The 20,053-nt window shown below is 42.1% G+C and overlaps 2 protein-coding genes across 4 annotated transcripts in view; one reads left to right on the top strand and one right to left on the bottom strand.

Moving 5' to 3' along the window:
• The window catches only part of LOC117811180 (low-density lipoprotein receptor-related protein 1-like), a 131,500-nt gene extending 116,307 nt beyond the window's left edge, over window positions 1-15,193 (top strand). Inside the window, exons 59-89 of the mRNA XM_034681281.1 lie at window positions 563-750; window positions 2,225-2,430; window positions 2,521-2,709; window positions 2,809-2,957; window positions 3,048-3,141; window positions 3,251-3,367; window positions 3,474-3,593; window positions 4,159-4,281; window positions 4,963-5,088; window positions 5,177-5,293; window positions 5,946-6,052; window positions 6,149-6,281; window positions 6,396-6,518; window positions 6,631-6,753; window positions 6,947-7,087; window positions 7,190-7,327; window positions 7,448-7,567; window positions 8,810-9,075; window positions 9,181-9,362; window positions 9,476-9,582; window positions 9,670-9,789; window positions 9,921-10,097; window positions 10,193-10,333; window positions 10,424-10,597; window positions 10,839-11,000; window positions 11,159-11,342; window positions 11,421-11,528; window positions 11,835-11,908; window positions 12,013-12,106; window positions 13,086-13,230; window positions 13,318-15,193. Of these exons, the coding sequence (XP_034537172.1) occupies window positions 563-750; window positions 2,225-2,430; window positions 2,521-2,709; window positions 2,809-2,957; window positions 3,048-3,141; window positions 3,251-3,367; window positions 3,474-3,593; window positions 4,159-4,281; window positions 4,963-5,088; window positions 5,177-5,293; window positions 5,946-6,052; window positions 6,149-6,281; window positions 6,396-6,518; window positions 6,631-6,753; window positions 6,947-7,087; window positions 7,190-7,327; window positions 7,448-7,567; window positions 8,810-9,075; window positions 9,181-9,362; window positions 9,476-9,582; window positions 9,670-9,789; window positions 9,921-10,097; window positions 10,193-10,333; window positions 10,424-10,597; window positions 10,839-11,000; window positions 11,159-11,342; window positions 11,421-11,528; window positions 11,835-11,908; window positions 12,013-12,106; window positions 13,086-13,230; window positions 13,318-13,458 (4,389 nt within the window). The 3' untranslated portion in view covers window positions 13,459-15,193. The remainder of the gene's footprint in view (window positions 1-562; window positions 751-2,224; window positions 2,431-2,520; window positions 2,710-2,808; window positions 2,958-3,047; window positions 3,142-3,250; window positions 3,368-3,473; window positions 3,594-4,158; window positions 4,282-4,962; window positions 5,089-5,176; window positions 5,294-5,945; window positions 6,053-6,148; window positions 6,282-6,395; window positions 6,519-6,630; window positions 6,754-6,946; window positions 7,088-7,189; window positions 7,328-7,447; window positions 7,568-8,809; window positions 9,076-9,180; window positions 9,363-9,475; window positions 9,583-9,669; window positions 9,790-9,920; window positions 10,098-10,192; window positions 10,334-10,423; window positions 10,598-10,838; window positions 11,001-11,158; window positions 11,343-11,420; window positions 11,529-11,834; window positions 11,909-12,012; window positions 12,107-13,085; window positions 13,231-13,317) is intronic.
• Window positions 15,194-15,484: 291 nt separating this feature from the next.
• On the bottom strand, window positions 15,485-18,716 carry LOC117815459. 3 transcript variants are annotated; one of them, XM_034687190.1, is made up of 7 exons: window positions 18,621-18,716; window positions 18,321-18,382; window positions 18,163-18,204; window positions 17,639-17,695; window positions 16,365-17,552; window positions 16,046-16,263; window positions 15,485-15,958 (listed from the first exon to the last, which is right to left on the bottom strand). In XM_034687190.1, exons 2-7 carry the CDS (start codon window positions 18,345-18,347, stop codon window positions 15,895-15,897), a joined length of 1,596 nt encoding a protein of 531 aa, XP_034543081.1. In that variant the 5' UTR covers window positions 18,348-18,382; window positions 18,621-18,716; the 3' UTR covers window positions 15,485-15,894. The 3 variants fall into 3 exon arrangements, with proteins under 3 accessions (XP_034543081.1, XP_034543098.1, XP_034543090.1); XM_034687207.1 differs by lacking the exon at window positions 18,621-18,716 and adding an exon at window positions 18,455-18,583; XM_034687199.1 differs by lacking the exon at window positions 18,621-18,716 and having other exon boundaries at window positions 18,321-18,589.
• Between the last annotated feature and the right edge of the window lie 1,337 nt (window positions 18,717-20,053).

The following is a 20,053-nucleotide window of genomic DNA, read 5'->3' as shown; positions in this document are numbered from 1 at the left end:
TAACACAAAACCTCCAGGCCACTGTTAGAAAGATGAAGATGAAGAGGAATTTCACATTTCAACACGACAACAAACCAAAGCAGACATCCAAATCAACAAAAGCATGGTTTAACCAGAAGAAGATAAAAATTTTGGAATGGCCCAGCCAGAGCCCAGACCTGAATCAAATTGAATATCTGTGGGTTGGTCTGAAGAGGGCTGTGCACAGGAGATGCCCTCACTATCTGATGGATTTGGGGTTCTTTTGTAAAGAAGAATGGGCAAATATTGCCACGTTAAGATGTGTCATGCTAATAGACTCCTACCAAAAAAAAATCGAGTGCTGTGATAAAATCCAAAGGTGCTTCAAACAATTATTAGTTAAAGGGTGTGCAACCTCACACTTATGCAACCTCATTATTATTATTTGGCATTTTAACAAGGGTGTGTAGACTTTTGATATCCACTGTATATGAATGTAAATAGCCCTAAGAAATAAACTGTCTTCATCTTGACATAAAATGATCATTTCATTTCTGTGAGGCAAAAGATTCAGAGATTTTCCTGCTGGCTCATTTCTTAGGTCCTTCATCGCACATCACTCAGCAACCCTGATGGTCTGGCAGTGGACTGGGTTGGAGGAAACCTGTACTGGTGTGATAAGGGACGGGATACCATTGAGGTTTCAAAGCTGAATGGAGCGTACCGGACGGTTCTGGTCAACCAGGGCCTGAGGGAGCCTCGTGCAGTAGCTGTGGATGTACGCTATGGGTAAGAACAACACCTCTGTACATCTTGGTCTTCAAGAGAAATTTATGTGAGCTTGGAAAAGCTTGTTTTATTTTGTTTGAATGAAACATGGGAGCAGTTCACCAATAATATTAATTCTTGAACTGCTTGGTGTAAAGCTGCTGTGATGAAACACACTGAAATCTTAATGAGGTCTCTATTTGACATGCATTATTATTTCTATAATGTTATTATGATTGAAATTGTAGTAATTGTCCAACAAAGAGAATAAATCTATGCGGAAGACACAGCCTGCCTTTACATTTTCCACAGTAAAGTTTCTCAATGAGTAACATGTTTCTCAAGATTTGTTTTTATTAGCTTTTAAGAAGAAGAAAGGTACTTTATTAATCCCCAGGGGGGAAATTAAATGTTTTCACTCGTGCTATTTTTTGGACAGTATATACATACAATCATACACACACATGCAGTGAACATGCTTAGGGAGAGATGTCAGAGTGAGGATGCTGCCATGAACCAGCGCACCCCAAGCAGGGGGGTTTGGTGCCTTGCTCAAGGGCACCTCGGCAGTGCAAGTGAACCAGCACCAGTCCACTTGCCAAACTTCGTCCATACTGGGACTCGAACTGGCGACCCTTCGGTTCCCAAGCCAAATCCCTATGGACTGAGCTACTTTACCACACAGGTCCAATATTCAAATATGTTTCTGTGTTTTTAACAGTTATTTTAATATTTTTGTAACTTAAATTAAAGACATATATACAAAAATTGAAATGTGATTTTATATATATATATATATATATATATATATATTTTTTTTTTAGATAAAAAAGGAGATACAAAAATAAATACATATATATGACAGGAGGAGATTTTTATTAAGAACACAATTAACAAGGCCCCTTTGGCCTGGCAAAGGGGCACGCCACATGTACGGAGGCTATGGTCCTAGTATCAGCAGTTGCTGGTTCAACTCCCAGCCACACAAAATAGGTAAACATAAAATCCTTGACTTCTTTTCTGGTTTATAAACTCCCATTTTGAAGTTTAAAATTCAGCGATTTTGCCGCATCATATGCTTTAGGAACCGTAAGTGACAATAAATCAACGACAGGCTGTATTTCTATTTTTTCTTGTTAAAATGGGACCATAATTACAAAATAAAAATCATACTGAGTTGAGGAAGACTTAAAAACTGACAGGGACAAAGCTTATTAAGAAATTGTTTACAGATGATATGAACCAGCTAAGAGAAGGCGGTCTTCTCATCTGGTTTCAATGGGATCGGTCATCGGAAAGATTGCGGGTTTCAGGCACTTGGGCACTATTGAAACCAAGTGACCATGTCTACTTCTCTTTTTGCTGAGTTAGACTGTCTTAGGACTGCTGAACTTATTCTGATTTTGTCCTAAGTTAACTTTAGGACATCATGAAACAAGTGGATGTTAGATTCTGCTTTTCAGATTACCAAACTAATACATCATATCCCTGACAGATACCTGTACTGGTCAGACTGGGGTGACACCCCCCACATTGGGAGAATTGGGATGGATGGCACCAACAGGAGTGTCATTGTGGAGGATAAGATCACCTGGCCTAATGGTCTCACCCTGGACTTTGTTAACGACCGTATCTACTGGGCTGATGCTCGTGAGGACTACATTGCATTCGCCAGCCTGGATGGAACCAGCAGACACACAGGTAACACACACTCTCATAAACTGTTGTATCTTTGTGCACTTTTCCATTTGTTGTGTCTTCATTTTTCTTCACATGCCTATGCCTCTGTAGTTCTGGTTCAGGATATCCCACACATCTTCGCTATGACTCTGTTTGAGGAATACATCTACTGGACAGACTGGGAGACAAAGTCAATCAACAGAGCTCACAAAACACTGGGAGTCAACAAAACTGTGCTGATCAGCACCTTGCACAGACCCATGGACATCCATATTTTCCACCCTTACCGCCAGCCTGAAGGTAAAACCAAATCACCTGTCAGTCATGAACACATGCAAACATTCATCTCTACTCCTATCTGAGTGGATCTTTACTTGTCTATACTTACTTCTTCTTCAGTGGCCGGTCACCCCTGTCAAGTCGACAATGGAGGCTGCAGTAATCTGTGTCTGCTCTCTCCTGGAGGCGGCTACAAGTGTGCCTGTCCCACAAACTTCTATCTTGCAGCTGATGGTAGACATTGCTTGTCCAACTGCACTGCAAGCCAGGTGAGATACCTTTAGACATGTGCTTTAGACATGTTCCTTAATAAACACCTGATCTAAATAAACAAATGTATGCCTTTCTTTTCTCCTCAGTTTGTCTGCAAAAATGACAAGTGCATTCCATTTTGGTGGAAGTGTGACACAGAGGATGACTGTGGGGATCGCTCAGATGAGCCGGCAGACTGCCGTGAGTGATAATTACAGTCTAATAACAAAAGTCTTGATGATATATCTTTAATAAAGTAAGTTATTCTGTTTAGCTCTGGTTAATAATGTCCTGTGTGTTGGCACTGCAGCTGAGTTTAAATGCAGACCAGGCCAGTTTCAGTGCGGCACAGGTATCTGCACCAACCCAGCCTACATCTGTGATGGAGACAATGACTGCCAAGACAACTCTGATGAGGCCAACTGCGGTAAACACAGCTCGGCATTCTTACATCATTTAAATCCTTCTCTCTGGTGGGCCCAGAATAACCTCTCCTCTCTGTTACCCATCGCTTGTTGTCTCTCTGTCTCCAGACATCCATGTGTGCCTGCCAAGTCAATTTAAATGTTCCCACCCGAGTCGCTGCATCCCTGGCATCTTCCGCTGTAATGGACAGGACAACTGTGGAGAGGGAGAGGATGAGAAAGATTGTCGTGAGTTTCTGCGCCCTTCTGGTTCCCTCGGGCCCTCTGTTAGTTTTGAAGGAGTATGCAACACTTTTATTCAGCAGTGCAGCATATCTCCATAACTTACAGCATGACAGGATTGACCCTGCTGTTTCTAGTGATCCCATAGTCATCCCTCTATCACCTCCCTAAAGCAAAAGTTTCCACTTGCATACTTTACATGAATTTCTACTAAGCAGATGGGAAATTGATGAACACTCTAATTCTCCCGAGAGGATGTTTGTCCATTTTGACCTTTCCTTTAGGGACACCCTCAGGCCAGATGATGTTGCATAAAATAATTGCCATGACATTTACTGTGCACATTCATCCTCCACCGAGAAAATTACATGAGCTGTTCTATCATGCCATCCTGAGGTCAAAATTTACATTTTCGCACCTTTAACAGCAGCGCTGTAGAATAGCAAAAGCAGCATGTTATTATGTAATGAAGGTTGCAACCTCCGAGGATTAGCACTACAGTTACTTTCATAGTTTGTGTCATTTTGTGATTCTTCAGTATTAATTGGAGTGCCTGTCTATTTTTGTGCAGCGGAAGTGACATGTGCTCCAAACCAGTTCCAGTGTGCCATCACCAAGCGCTGTATCCCACGGGTGTGGGTGTGCGACAGGGACAACGACTGTGTGGATGGATCTGATGAGCCTGCCAACTGCAGTAAGACACAGCTCTGTATTACTGTAAAACAAAAAACAGGAATCTCTGCTCAAGAAATATGCCTCATGTAAAGCATGGAAGTATTTCTGTTATAGGAATTGGATGCTCTAGATCAGGGGTTCCCAAAATTTTCAACCCACGACCCCCAAAATATTGTTGCCAAAGACTCGTGACCCCCACTGTTCCTTAAGTGATTTAATGTGGCTTCATTTAGCTGATCTGCAGACAATTAGCCTACCTATATGAGCATGTGGCTGTGTTTCCTGTGCCTTTATGAATTAACCTGCTGCTATTGGTGCTTTTGATAATTAACTGTTCACTAACACTAAACGTAGGAGTCATCTGGAAAAAAGAAAGGCAGAAAACTCATTATTACATTTTCTATTTTCAAGGTTTTATCTCAATTTTAGCTACTATTTTTGTCAATATTTTTACTTTAATGGATAAATTAAACTATTTTTAGATAACTTAAAAACAAAAAAATTCTGGAAGATATCCCACGACCCCCCATTTGTGTCTCACAACCCATCAGGGGGTCCCGACCTACACTTTGGGGACCCCTGCTCTATATAAAAAAATGCATTTAAAGTGGAGTGGTGTTTAACCAGAAAAACAAACACAGATGAAACCAAACTGTGCTCCTCTCTCTGGTGTCAACATGTCAAATCCTTTCTTTTGCAGCTCAAATGACATGTGGGGTGGATGAGTTCCGTTGTAAGGATTCAGGCCGCTGCATACCAGCACGCTGGAAGTGTGACGGAGAGGACGACTGCGGAGATGCTTCGGATGAACCCAAGGAGGAGTGCGGTAAGGACATAGTAGTGGTTGGAGGAAAATGGAAATGAAGTTGGAAACAGAGCCATGCTTGTGCTTACTATTTCTGTTTGATGCACAGATGAGAGAACATGTGAGCCGTACCAGTTCCGCTGTAAGAACAACCGCTGTGTGCCGGGACGCTGGCAGTGTGACTATGACAATGACTGCGGGGACAACTCTGATGAAGACAAGTGTGGTAGGTTTTCTCTGTTTTTGCTTTCGCGGATCCATCACTGCCATGTCTGAAAGCTATGATGTCAAATACACACGCAGACTGTCCACATGCAGTGCGGTCAGAGCAGTAAGCACTGTATCACCTTTCACTGTGTGTTTGTCTGTTTAGACATTGATTTCTTTTTGCGTTACTTGGTTCTGTCATCTGCACATCTCACATCATCTCATGTCTATTTTGCATTTCACACTGGCCTGTTGATGTGAGCCAGAGGTAGGTGTTTTCACAGTTTCAGCTCCAACATCCACAACCTCAGCTTCCCCAGTCCTTCCTGTGTTCCCAGCTTGTCTTTTGTTCTGTGAGCCTTTCCCCCCCCCCTTCAAAATCCCTCTAGCTCCTTTCGCTCCTTTCGCTCCTCCCGCTCCTCCGTTACAAGCAGTACAGACTGTTGTACCATCCCCACCTCTGTGCCCCATGAGTCAATCCTGTGATCTGAATTATCAGCCTTGTTTTGTTCTTATATGTCTGTTTCAACAGAGTGCCTTGTGTGCTTTTAGCAGTCAGCTCTGTTCCCTCCTTTCTCTTCTCTATTCCTTTCCCTCCCAGCTCTCCTTTACTCCCTGCCTCTACTCTCTGTCTGTACTCCTCTTCTAAGCTGTCTTCTCTCTGTCCTCAGTGCCCCGTCAGTGCTCAGAGAGCGAGTTTTCCTGCACAAACGGCCGTTGCATTGCTGGGCGCTGGAAGTGTGACGGCGACCACGATTGTGCCGATGGCTCAGACGAGGTATCACTCAACCTTTATCCTTCCTGATGAACAATCTGCTTAGAATTTGACACATTTGGGACCCAAAAAAATAATAATCATTTGTTTTTGATCCAGAACGGCTGTGATGTGAAGTGTGACAGTGATCAGTTCCAGTGCAAAAACGGCCATTGCATCCCCATCCGCTGGAGGTGTGATGCTGACGCTGACTGCATGGATGGCAGCGATGAGGAAAAGTGTGACAGTGGTGGTAAGGAACACGTGTGAAGCCAAACATATTACACTGAGGAACATGATGAATTTAGCACCTGATTATAATATAACAGTCACTCTTCTATCTTCTTCTCTCACTATTGCGCTTCAGTGGGTAGACACTGCCCCCTGGATGAGTTCCAGTGCAACAACACTCTTTGTAAACCCCTGGGTTGGAAGTGTGACGGTGAGGATGACTGTGGAGACAACTCAGATGAGAATCCAGAGGAGTGTGGTGAGAATCTATTTGTTGAAAACTTCATGTTCATGACGATCCTGAGGACTTCACTCTTTGTTTGAATTCTGAATTGTGTCTTTTCTTTATGTTTTTTCCTCTCGCCTTTTAGTCAAATTCCAGTGCCCACCGACGAGGCAGTTCCGCTGTCGTAATGATCGTGTGTGTCTGCCGTTATCAAAACGTTGCGATGGTGTGAACAACTGTGTGGATAACAGCGATGAAATCAACTGCCGTAAGTTTGTTTGCTCTTGCTTGAAATGATTAGAGGGAAAGAAAAGTCCTACTACCTTCTGAAATGTCAGAAAAACTATTTGAGAATACATTTTTTTGAAGCTGCATTGAGATACAACTCTAAACCATAGTTTGGGATGATTATTGCATGTGATAAGCAGGGTCCTAACCTTGCTTTGACCTCTCTCCTTCAGAGCTGCCCCCTACCACGCCAGTTTGTCAAAAGGATGAGTTCCAGTGCTCCAATGGCCATTGCATCAGCTCTGTGCTTCGCTGTAACTACTTCAACGACTGTGAGGACTATGGCTCTGATGAAATCAACTGCAATAAGAAAGGTGTGTAGTGTCACAGTTTGTCTGTCGTAATGGTAGGGCACACTCTGTGTGATTGCTAATGTGACAGTATGTTCATCTGCTTGCTTGCTTCCTTGCTTGCAGACACAGTGCTGAACGACTGTCGTAGTAACAGGACAGTGTGTGGAGATGGAGATGAAGCTCACTGTGTGGTGAACGGCACTGATTCGTTCTGTTCCTGCAAACCCGGCTTCGAGTCCAATGGTCGAAACAGATGTGAAGGTACAGTTTTATCTGCTTCATGAGCTATATTAATGTCATTTAATATAACCATTTGAAGTCTGCTGTAGAGGCCTGAAAACGAGGTGTAAGTTAATCATGTGGCCTTTGGATGTTTGACAGATAAGAACGAGTGTAAGAAGTTTGGAATCTGTTCCCACATCTGCAACAACACGAAGGGTTCCCACAAGTGCAGCTGCCACAAGTACTTCATCAGAATCAATGACACCTGCAAGGCTGATGGTGGGTACCTCTACTGCAAGTAGCACTTGTTACAAGTTTATTTATATACTGTAATATTTATCTGGAAAGTAACAAGGTACAGATTCATCTGCACTACTGTGCTGTACTATAGATTTGAGGTGTCTGTACTTTAGTTAAATGTATATATTTCTCAAAACATTTCACATAATTCCCTAAATGTTACCATTAAATCTTCCTCTTCACTCCTTATATTTTCAAAACAGGCTCTGTAATTGAGCTTAAATGCATTTTTTGTGGAATTACCAAGCGGCAACCTCAAGGGTTGACAAATGAAGCCAATGCAACTTCAGTTCCCCGTGTATCAACAAGAGTTTGGTTGCAAAAGTAAAGGAGTCCCCATTAGTTTTCATGTTAAAATGCCTTTTTGACAGTGGGAGGAGGACATGATTACAAGCTGGTTCAAAAAAAAAAGTTTGGCCCCATTAGCTTATTTCTTTATTGGCTCACACGCGACAGGAGCTGAACAGCTCATCCATTTTTGATTTTATGATGGCTAAGAGTTTCACAAGTTTACTTTTCCAGGACTGAGTTGACAGATATTTTGGTGCATTGTCTCTTTTTGCCAAGAGGCTTAAAGACTGCCATAGCTCCTCCTTTTTGCCAGTTTTTAGGCTCACTGAATGTTAGGTTAAGTCAGCTTTTGCAATTAAGTGGGTAGAATCAGGTCATAATGCTTGGTCAGAAACCAACCTCCCCACACCCAACCTGTCTGACCTCAACAACAGAACCATCATACGCAGAGCACGCACTATAACACTGGACCCCCAACACCCCCTCTACTCAGTCTTCACACTACTCCCATCTGGTCGCAGATACAGATCCCCATACTGTAGACGAGCCCGGTTTGGCAGAAGCTTTGTCCCATCGGCTATAGCACTGCTAAATAAAATGCCAATGTAATGTGTCCGCTGGGCATATATGTGTCCTGTGTGTTTATATGTGTTGGATGATGTGCACCATTGTTGTGAGGCTGGGTGGATGTTTAATGTTTATTTGTGTTTTATACATGTATTCTTGTGCAGATGGTGACAACAAATCTCCTTATTAAGGACAAATAAAGATCTATCTATCAATCTATCAATCTATCAATCTATCAATCTATCAATCTATCAATCTATCTATCTATCTATCTATCTATCTATCTATCTATCTATCTATCTGTACACTACATTTTCTAAACCTGCCTTCATTTTCTCATGTTGCCCTGCTCTACATCCCCAGCCCCGAGACAAGTGCTCTACATCGCTGACGACAATGAGATCCGCAGCCTGGACCCTTCCATGCCCAACTGGCGCTATGAGCAGATCTTCCAGGGCGACGCCAACGTGCGTATTGATGCCATGGACCTGCACGTCAAGACCAACCGCATTTACTGGACAAACTGGCACACAGGACGAATTTCCTCCTATGATTTGCCTTCCACCTCCTCCTCCCCAAACAGCAACCGTAACCGTCGCCAAAGTGACTCGAGGGTCACAAACGTTGAGGTGAGTGTTCAAACAACACTTTGCCCGTGAAAAACAAAAGACGATAAAGCTTGTGTGTCCAAATTTGCAGGGTCTAAGTGCTGTTTGTCTTTTTATGTATTTCAGATCCCTGACTTGAAGATGCCTCGTGGCATCGCTGTGGACTGGGTGGCAGGGAATTTGTACTGGACTGACTCTGGTCGAGACGTCATTGAGGTGGCCCAGCTGAGCGGAGGACGCCACCGCAAAACTCTCATCTCAGGCATGATAGATGAGCCTTACGCCATTGTAGTTGACCCCCAGAGAGGGTAAGAGGTTCTTAGGATACTGAGAGCTGGTGACATCAGCAAATGTAGCTACTTAAGAGATTTAATGGCCATAGCAGCAGTGATTCATGTAGCTTTTAAATGCCCTTCTTTAGGAAAATGTACTGGGCAGACTGGGGGAACCACCCAAAGATTGAGACAGCTGCTATGGATGGAACCATGAGAGAGACGCTGGTGGAAGAAAACATCCAGTGGCCAACTGGTAAAACATACACACACAAAAAACACAAAAAAATTGTAAGTTCTGGTTCTTCTAAAGTTTTTCTAACACTTATCTCACTTGTTATAGGTCTAGCTGTGGATTACTTCAACGAGCGTTTGTACTGGGCCGACGCTAAACTCTCCCAGATCTGCAGTGTGAGGCTGAATGGCAGCGATGCAGTTGTGGCTGTAAACAGCATCAAGAACAGTTGAGTGGTGGAGTTTGTGTTGAGATCCTGGGTTCCTTAGTGAAGACTAAGACTGAGAGAGGAAGACATTGTATAAATTTGTAATTTAGGGTGTAAAGTTTCTGTAACATGGTTTTCATTTTTAACACAGAGCTCAACCATCCATTCAGCATTGATGTATTTGAGGACTTCATATATGGTGTCACCTACACCAACAACTATGTCTTCCGAGTGAACAAGTTTGGTAAAGGCCCCATCGAGAACCTGACAACTGGAATGAACCACGCCACAGATATAGTTCTGTACCATCGCTATAAGCAGCCTGAGAGTGAGTAAAAACATCAAGTGAGAGCTGAGAGAGAGGGAAACAGCAGAGAGATATTTTTTTCCCTTGTTTTAATCACCTTTCTCTGTCTTCTCCAGTGACTAATCCCTGCGACAGGAAGAAATGTGAATGGCTTTGTCTGCTGAGCCCCAGTGGACCTGTCTGCATCTGCCCCAATGGACGCACGCTGGACAACGGCACATGTGTGGAGCTACCCCCTCCCACATTGTCTCCTATCTGTGAGTAAAAGCTTGTCTCAACTTTCAGAATACACTCAGGCACTGGTCTTTAAACCAGTCTGAATGACTGAAACACTGTGTCATCCACAGCTCCTCCCAGTGGTCCCTGCTTGGTGCAGTGTATGAATGGTGGCAGCTGTTTCCTGAACGCTCACAAGCAGCCCAAGTGCCGCTGCCAGCCAAACTATGGAGGAGATCGATGTGAGATTGATCAGTGCAGGGACTACTGCAAGAATGGAGGCACATGCACGCCCTCCCCCACAGGTAAGAAGAGGACATTGCAATCTGGATTTCCATTCTGAGCTTCTCCAGTCATGTATAAGGTGGTACTGTAGTTAGATACAAAGTCTAAAAAAAAACAATGATTATATTTTTGCTTTGCAGGCTATACATTTGACATTACATTACATTTACTTTACATTCTTGCATGGCTTATGCTTTCTCTTTTATTATCTCTGTTGTGCATCCATCTGTTTACACCGTACATATTTCTGTCCCTCTGCAGGCTCTCCTACGTGTCGATGCATGATAGGTTTTACAGGACCAAACTGTAACCTGCACACCTGTAAGGATTACTGCAAGAATAAAGGCAACTGCACAGTCAGCGCCGGAAACCAGCCAACCTGTCGCTGTCCCGCTGACTTCCAGGGCGACCAGTGCCAGTACAGTGAGTGCCCCCACTATCTTGCCAGTGTGCAAGATTTGAAAAATGTTCAATAGCTTCTGTTGACTTTCAGAGAAATAAATATGCAGTGAGAAGTTGCCTTTCATGAATGTGATGTGTCTGCACTTCCCTTATATGTTTCTTTGTGTTTGTGTGAGCAGGGAGCTGTGAAGGCTTCTGCCTGAACAAAGGTACATGTCTGCAGGGGGAAGACGGCTCCAAACTCTGCCGTTGTCTGCCTCAGTACATTGGCACCATGTGTGAGATTGACAAGTGTCACTACTGTCGAGATGGAGATTGTATCCCAAGCAACAGTTTTACATCCACAGGAGATTTTGCCTGCCGGTAGGAGCACTCACAAACAAATTTAGATATGTAATTTTTTTTTTCGTGGCAACTAAATTTTTTTTTTCTGTCTTTTAGCTGCTCAAATGGTAGAATTCAACCCAGCTGTTACACATGTGATACAAATGAGTACTGTGCAAACGGGCAGTGCACTGTTAACCCAATAACCCGGCTTCCAGAGTGCAGGTGAGGAGCACAGTTTCTATCCATAACTTTTAAGATTTATTTCAAATTAGTTTTACTTTTAATTTACCTGTTCCATACTCATCATGAAAACCACACCCAAAAGACATACACTGTGTTATCTAAGCTTAAAATCACCAAAACTACCTGAGTATCAGTCTTTCAAAAATTCTCCACAGATATAAAAGTGTCACATTTTATTAGAAAACTAAACATCTTTTTGTCTGCATATCATTTTGAAGTGTGTAATTCTCCAGTTTACATTCATGCATATTCCTATCTTTGTCCCCTCCTCATGTTAATGTTAAGATGTTCACCTGGTTGGGCGGGGCATCGCTGTGAGTCTGTGGCCAGCACTGACGCTAAACCAGGTTCAGGTGGACGTAAGTTCTCTGTTTGTATAAAGACATCAATCACAGGAGTTCCTTCTTTTGAAAGATTGATGATGACTTTGATTCAATTCTTTTATTTGTGTGTGTGTTTGTAGGAACAGCCTCCATAGTGATCCCAGTGCTGCTGCTGCTGCTGTTGGTTCTGCTGGCTGCTGGAGCGCTGTTCTGGTACAGAAAAAGGATCAGAGGGTGAGTTGCAGCATCACATTTAAAAACAAGCAGCAGTCAAGACCCCTTTTTGCCTTTTTTATTCCCTTCCTCTTCACCTTCCTTCCTTCCGACCTTCCTTCTTTTCCTTCCTCCCCTTTACACTTTCCCTCTCCTCCCTGTAATGGCATCTCTTCTGCTCCTCAGGTCTAGTCGATCCGGCAAAACCGGCTCCAGGCGCTTGCGGTAACTTTTGGCAGGGTTACACTCTTCTTCCTCTCACACCTCATTCAATTCTGCATCCTGATGCTCTCTCTCTCCTTTCTCTCTCTCTGTCTCTCTCTCTGTCTCTCTCTCTCTGTCTCTGCCTTACCCATAAGTCTTGGTTGCTGTGCAGTGTTTGGTCCTGTGGTGAATGTTGCACCATTCAGTTCATGGGAACTTCATCCTGCTCCTACAGAGTCTCCTCTGTTAAACGCCCCTCTCCAGAGCGGCTGCAGTGTGGATCTATTGAAAAGATATATTAAATAGATCTGTCTATGCACTTAATGGTTCTATAAATGTGCCATAGTGTTGTCCATTATATCGTGCCATATCGTACTTCCTGTTTTGTGCTGTGGTTTGTATTGTGATAGTGTGGTAGAAGTGGACAGTGGAACAACATTCTTCCAAGCTCAGATTGGAGAATGCAATGTGAAAATTCCAGCATTTACTCAGGGGTAGATACCATCATCAGTGTTCATAGTTTAGAGGATCTGTTGTGGATCTATTGTGCAAAGTGTGTAACATTAACCATATGGATCCAGGTTCACTGTTTATGTTCTGGGATTCATGAATGCTGGTTTTGTATTTTGTGCTGTGCTGTCGCTTAGTTCCCTCGGCCTGGATGGTGGTGAGAGTCGTGTGATGCCTCTTCGCTCTCTACATAATGTGGCTGTGTCCCTGCTTGCCCTCGTTAGGCTTATTTTAACCTGATAAAGACAAAAAAATGTATAACTCTACCCTTGATATTTTCCTGCAGGGCCAAGGGTTTCCAGCACCAGAGGATGACCAATGGGGCCATGAATGTTGAGATTGGAAACCCCGCCTACAAGATCTACGAGGGCGAGCCTGATGACGACGCAGGGGAGCTGCTAGATGTAGATTTCACGTTGGACCCGGACAAGGTGAGTGAACAACACCATTTATACACACAATCATCAATGGATCTGCATATTAATGATATAAAATTTACTCTTTTTTACCCACCCTAGCCCACCAATTTCACAAACCCAGTATATGCCACTTTGTATATGGGAGCTCAGAACAGTCGCAACTCTCTGGCCAGCACAGACGAGAAGAAGGAGCTGCTATCACGTGGAGACGAGGAGCCCCTTGTGGACCCCCTGGCATAGACTGTCCATAGGCCTGAATCACGATATTCCAAACACACCCCTCTTCTTGCCTTTTAAAAAAGAAATAAAAAACAAAGAAAAAAATCTTTAAAAAGTGTAAGAGAAAACTGATAAAAAGTGTGAACACTGTATAAAATGTACAAAAATGAAGGACTACTTTTGTATGTGATTGCAGTATTATATTTTGTTCTTTTGAGATTCCTCTGGTCAAAAATGAATAACATTTTCTATGAGAGATTTTTAATTTACACTTTGTCCCTTACCCTTTACCTAAATAGCCACTACCTCTGTGCAAAATGAAATGGAAACAAGAAAATCAGAAGAAAAGATGCTATCATTGGAGCAATTTTAATTTTTTATTTTTGTATGAATTGTATAGAAAAGAAAAAAACATTATTCCATTTCACCAGTGCCAACTGTTTGTTGTTTGTGTTGACTTTGAGTGGGAAAGGTAAAACTCAAAGTTTTCTAAATCGGTACATATGTTGTCTCGCTGGGTTTCTTAGTGAGATTGTGTGAGACAGATTTGTGATAGCACCGTTTGTGTATAGCACATGTACAATGTCAATACCAGATGGCAACTACAGTATTTCCACATAATTTTTTCTCAGAGAACAATGTTCATCTAATGATTGTGTTGTCTTCCTTGCACAGGCTATATACTTTACGGTATAGTGTATACTGAAGGCTTTATACTGCAAGATGTATAACAGTCATGTTTGTTTGAATCACCTTGTATGACAGGTTGGAGCTCGTGAAGTGAGAGGATGAGTGGTTTTTCAGTCTGAGATTATGGAAATTGAGGAAGTGGGTCATGGGTTATAACATTCCAGGCAGAGTTGTGGGTACAGATTACAGATGTAGAGATGGTAAGAGTGGATACCTTTGTGAATTGCTGAAAAATGGAAGAGTCACAGCAGATTCGACTCTGCAGTTAGTTTTCTGTTTAAAGGGTCTTCCTCTGATGGGAAGTGGGGTCTGCAATTAAGGTAATATTGAAGGCAAATGTGATCTAGATGGGTCTTTTGGTTGTCTTTTATTTCTTCTGTCCATTTTCTTTGTGAAGACCAGATGACATCTGGCTTTGTGACTAGTTTTATCTTTCTACCTGTAGAGAGCGATGTCTGTATGTTCACAGTTTTGTAATGACTCAGTCTTAAGTGCATTATGTTCATTCTTTGGCGTTTCTCTGCTCTTTCTAATATCTCTCTCTCTCTCTCTCTCTCTCACTCTCAATCTCTCTCTCTCTCCTCTGTGCCCAGCTGCTGCTAATGCTACCATTCTGGTTGCTCTGACACGTCCTTACGCTCAGCCTCTGTCCCAAAATGCTGCTTCTGTCAAAAATGTGTCAGCCATATCTTAATGCATGTGAAAAGTAACACCAATCTTTAATGTAACTACAGTAACAAGTTTTTATTTTGCTTACCTGTCAGCAAGTGTTATTTTACGCTGTTGTATATGTTTTGTCTTTAATTGAGAGATAAGTACAATCATTTTACCTAAAGAACATTTTTGCAAAATCATACATGCATTTTCAAAATTGTTTTTTTTTTCCTAATTAGTCCTTGTTTTGTTTTTTAATGAAAAATGACACATAGCTTTTATAGTACACAATGCATGGAGGCTCAGTCTTTCTTCTGGAAAGAGAATAATGTTTAATTTTTGCTGGAGTACTTTACAAACTAAATAACAGATATTGTTATAAATAAAATTTTAAAAATTGTACAGAAAACAAGCCAGTATGTTTTGTCTTTCTTTTCCACAACATTTATGAACGTACTTTATTAATCCCCAGGGAGAAATTCAATTTTTTCACTCGTGTTATTTTTTGGTCATGCTACACGCACAGTTTTTGGTTTATACATACAATGCACAAACATGCAGTGGACATGCACTTCAGGAGAGATGTCAGAGTGAGGATGCTGCCATCAACCAGCGCACCCCAAGCAGTTGGGGGTTCGGTGCCTTGCTCAAGGGCACCTCGGCAGTGCCCAGGCAAGTGAACCAGCACCTCTCCAGCCACCAGTCCACTTGCCAAACTTCATCCATACTGGGACTCGAACCGGCGACCCTTCGGTTCCCAAGTCAGTCTTCGGTTCCCAGTGGACTGAGCTACTGCCGCCCCCTGATTAATACAAGAGTCTGTGTAATCATTTAAAAGGCAAACGTGCAATCGTAGTACTGGTGGCACAAAGTTCAATCATATTATTCAAATACCATTCTTTTACTTTATAAATTCAATGTTCAATGAAAAAGAGAGAATCCTTCCCCAAAGAAATGTTTGATTAGTACAGTATATACATTAAAAAACATAACTTTCATTGCAGTAAATGCTTTCTGACTCAACTGCAGAAGACTGAAGAGAAGATTAAAGAGTAATAGTATGCTGATTCCACTAATTGATTGGTTCTCTTTCTTCTAAGGTGTTCTCAGCCTTCACTCGATGCCTTTAGCCTTTAGCTCCTCCTTGACTCTGCTCAGGTAATTCGGAAACCCAAAACTGTTTAAAAAGAGAATGTGTACGAGTTAGTATCTAAAATTTCAGTAAAGTTAAAAATAACAAAAAATAAGGATTTAGCTGCTGTACCATGTTGTTCCTCCTGTCATCAAGGTTTTGTGGTGAATGCCGTTCCAGGTCACCTGGTTTTCAATCCCAGTTGTTCTTGATGTCCCAACAGTGAAAATGAGCTTCTGATCAAACGCTCTCTTTAACAGGTGTAGCACTTCTTTGCCCTCTTTGTTGTCTGGCAGATATGCCGTTCTCGTTATACCACGGAAGTGCTTTCCAGGATTTGGATGCTTTTCCTGTAAAAGAGGCGTGAAACATTAGAAAAACTGTGAAAGAAATTAACTTCAACATTAAAAACCTGGCACTTTGTCTCTGAATGATTCATTGAGGAATTTACCGTCTGATTTCCACTTGGAATATCATAGGTGATGATTATACTGCCGCAGTTTGGAAATCCTGAGAGAGACCTGCCATATGACTTCGTTGTCATCGTTCCAGGAGGCTGGTCTCCCTCTATCTTACCAAAGACACGTTTGCACACAGGACAGATGGGTCCCATACTTTCCTTTGACTGTTTCAGACAGTCCTCACAAAACTTATGTTTGCACTTGAGCTGTTTCTTCTTGGTGAATTTGTCCATGCATATAGGACAGGTTTCTTCTTTGTTGTCTCCTGGTCTGGCTCCCCCTCCTGTGGGTACTTCCGTGTAGTGTATGTTGTAACCTGGTTTGTCCTTCACCACAGGTCCACCAGAGGCCCCCTCTGGCTCACTTACATCGCCATTGAACCCCATGGCACCATGAGGCTGGGTGACGTTAAAGTGAGATGTGGCAATCTTCTGGTACAGATGAAGAAGAGCTCTGAGAGCATGGCTCTCCATCGATGCATTTCTTCCAAATCCTTTGTAGCAAGTTTTGATGTTGACCTTGCCTGGACTGATATCTGACACTTTAATGTCCACTCCAAATTTAGCTTTTATCTTTTCTAATTTCTCACTGAAGGACACACCAATCACTTTCCAATAATTTTCCTCAAACTTGAGCCCAGTGGTGAGGAAAGGATCATCGATGCTCATGTCAATGATGGCAGAGCTGTCTTGAGTTGCTGCGGTGGACTCTTCAGCAGAGGGGTTGATATTTGTTGTTGTGTTGAACGACTTTTTGATAGCATCTTGACTCTGGCTTGGCCCATATGTGATCATTTCTTCAGAAGACAAAGTAAGCAGAAGCTTGCTCTCCTTCGTCAGGACGATGTTCACTGCATCCATCAACTCTTTTGGATCTCTGTTCTTGAGAGGGAAAACTGAACAATGACTATCAACCTTCTGGACAAGGGTTGTGAAGTCAGAGAGAGCATCTTGTGGGCTTCCATTTTCCTTGTCTGCTGGAAATGTCACGTGTGCTTCTGCTTTCATTGTGACTCCATTCTTTGTCAGTATTTGCTCGATCTCCTTCTTGTAGATGTGGTTTATGTGCAAGAACTGGCTCACTGGGAGTATAGCAGGGTTAGGGATTGGCTCTTCACCTGTTGTGGAGACTGCTGTTGGACCGCTGCTACTACTTTTTTTGACAGCTCCATGCTGCACCTGCAAAAAATAAGAAGTGCTTATCTTATCTAAGACTTTGACTTTGACCGTTATCAGTATCCAATGATTCACTACACAATACATACATCTTGGGACTTTGACCCAGATGAAGAATCCCGTTGTTTCCACAGTCTTCTTGGTCCCTAGAAACAAATACCATGAATTAATTTAATTGACGTGTGGCTGGAAAAGATTTTGTGAAGACCAACTTGGTTCGGTAAAGATGTAAAATAGAATGTCAAAAATTTGACCAATGGGGCCATGAATGTTGAGACTGTATGTGACATAGGTGCTCAGAGTACCTTTGTGCCAATAAGGAATAGTACCTAGGCAGACAGCTTCAGTACAGCAGAGGGCAACATGATTCTTTTCTATGTGAAAGTGAAAGTATGAAGTTCTTAAATTTCAGGACTGTACTAGGTCGAAGTTATTAATATTACATCAAACAAAAAACCTGCTGAAAAATGGCTTCCTTTATAGAAAAGAACAGCTATATTAACTGCTCTATATAAACAATTGTAAAAAAATCACCTGATAGGTTTAAGTGATACTATTGTACACACACACACACACACACACACACACACACACACACAACCGGCCTACCTACCTCGGCATAATATGTGTCACCAGACGTTGAGCTATCAGCCCACTGTCATGAGATACGACAGGATAAAATTATTAATAGAGCAATGGCAACTCATACTCCAAAATGATGGTTTAAAACATTAGTGTGTCTATTTACAGCAATTTTAATGTTTTACTCACTTCCATTTCCTCATTGTTGCCTGACATGTTGGCAGTCTTTTCCTGGAACCCACGTACAATATCTGTGAAATGAAATGATTCTTTAGTGTATTTTCATTTTCATACAGAAACCTGCTTTTCAAATAACAGCCGACCTAAAGTGGAAAGTAATCACTCGACAGGACTTTTCGGTTCAGAGAGGTGAACTTCTAAAGGCTACTTCTTCACTTTACCCGCTCATACTCCACACTGCGCCTCTTTCTGAACGCCAAACAAAACTCACAGATAAACAAAGAAATTATTTCATGACGTTCGTCTTACCTTCACAAGGTCTCCCACTTTACACTTTAAACACTTCAGCATAAATGAAAGTGAAAGCTCCGAGAGTCACGTGATGTCACACTGAAGGCTTGCACTATAATAACAAACAAGGAGGGTTAACATCTTCTGAAATGCTGCACGTTTTTTTATTTAGATATTGAAATGAGTTATATGTTCATTCATTCAATGCATCCTTTTTTCACCTTGTCTCTTTTATGTATTAAGGTATATGGATTTGTTTGAGCACATTTGACTCATAAATAAAATATTTCTGATTCTGATTCTGACATGTCTGTAAATGTATTATTATAAAATGTTCAATTTAAAAAAAAAAAAAAAAAAGAACAAGTAGAGGGATTAAAAGCTCTGGAGGTGCCACTACTTATTGTTACGAAATTTGGCCCAATTACCTGTATTGTTAATATTTTTTATATCCTTCATGAAGCTACACAGCAGCATCAAATTGCCAAACTTTTTCCACATGCTGTATTCAAATGATCATTTCAGATTGATAGGCCTATGTAAATCGTTATTATCCTCAAATAAGCATAAAATATGCTTCTATGTTATGGACAGTTTGGGCAGTGTACTGTAGTGTCAAATGAGGCGAGCATGTTCAGACTTGGAATTATTGGACAAATACTTGAAGTTCAATGTATCTGTAAATCTCTGCTAAGTTAAGGAAAGTTGTGTTACATTATGTGTTCGGTTAATGTTGTTGTGTGCAGTGGCGGTTCTAGACCAATTTTACTGAGGGGGCCAGGCTGGGGCCAAGGGTGTTGTCAGAGGGACACATTCAACCCTGACAAAAGAGACTGAGAAGGGCGAGGACCGGCTGAGAACAAACTGGCAAAACATCAGTGCATCCCTATATACTAGACATATAGACTACTGTGTACGATATCAAAATGCAGACTGACAGCAGCTGTTTGGCTGTTTACACTCAACACGAGTCCCATAGCGCTCTAATGGACTGGAACCATGTGCCACGTGCATGTGTTCCGCCTGTAACGTCGGTGCGATACCGAAGCTTTTTTTATTGTATAATTTTTGTTTGGTGTGGAGGGGGGTCCACAGGGGGGTCCAGGTTCAGTTTCAAAGGGGCACTGGCCCCTGTTGGCCCCTCCCCAGAGCCGCCACTGTCAGGCATGATTTGTACATGCAGTTATTTAGTTATGACAGGTGGAACCTGGAGTGAGATAGTGTTCACTGACAGTTATATATCGAGAAAGACAGTATATTAGCTGATCTTCCTGGCTGCTGCCGTTGCAGGATAAAAATGGAAATCTTGTTCAGAATACCGTTGTACGTGTCTGTGCTGAGTATCTCTATACGCGTCAGTAGTTTTCTAAGAAGTCCTTCTATTTAAAGAAGGTTAAGGAGCTACTTGTCCTTACCTAATTTGATTGGGAAAGAATAGCCAGTCAATGAAA

The sequence above is a fragment of the Notolabrus celidotus genome, chromosome 1 (assembly GCF_009762535.1).
Source record: "Notolabrus celidotus isolate fNotCel1 chromosome 1, fNotCel1.pri, whole genome shotgun sequence".
Classification (NCBI taxonomy): Eukaryota; Metazoa; Chordata; class Actinopteri; order Labriformes; family Labridae; genus Notolabrus; species Notolabrus celidotus.
The sequence above is the reverse complement of the archived record's forward strand: the minus strand, read 5'-3'. Positions and strand labels throughout refer to the sequence as shown.

What these genes read in the sequence shown, in the direction of transcription:
- LOC117815459 (XM_034687190.1), bottom strand. Translation starts at nt 18,347, where the DNA reads ATGTCAGGCAACAATGAGGAAATGGAA. An exon ending in GCAACAATGAGGAAATGGAA is followed by an intron (nt 18,205 to 18,320) that starts GTGAGTAAAACA and finishes ATCTCATGACAG; the next exon opens with TGGGCTGATAGCTCAACGTC. An exon ending in TTCCAAGTGGAAATCAGACG is followed by an intron (nt 16,264 to 16,364) that starts GTAAATTCCTCA and finishes CCTCTTTTACAG; the next exon opens with GAAAAGCATCCAAATCCTGG.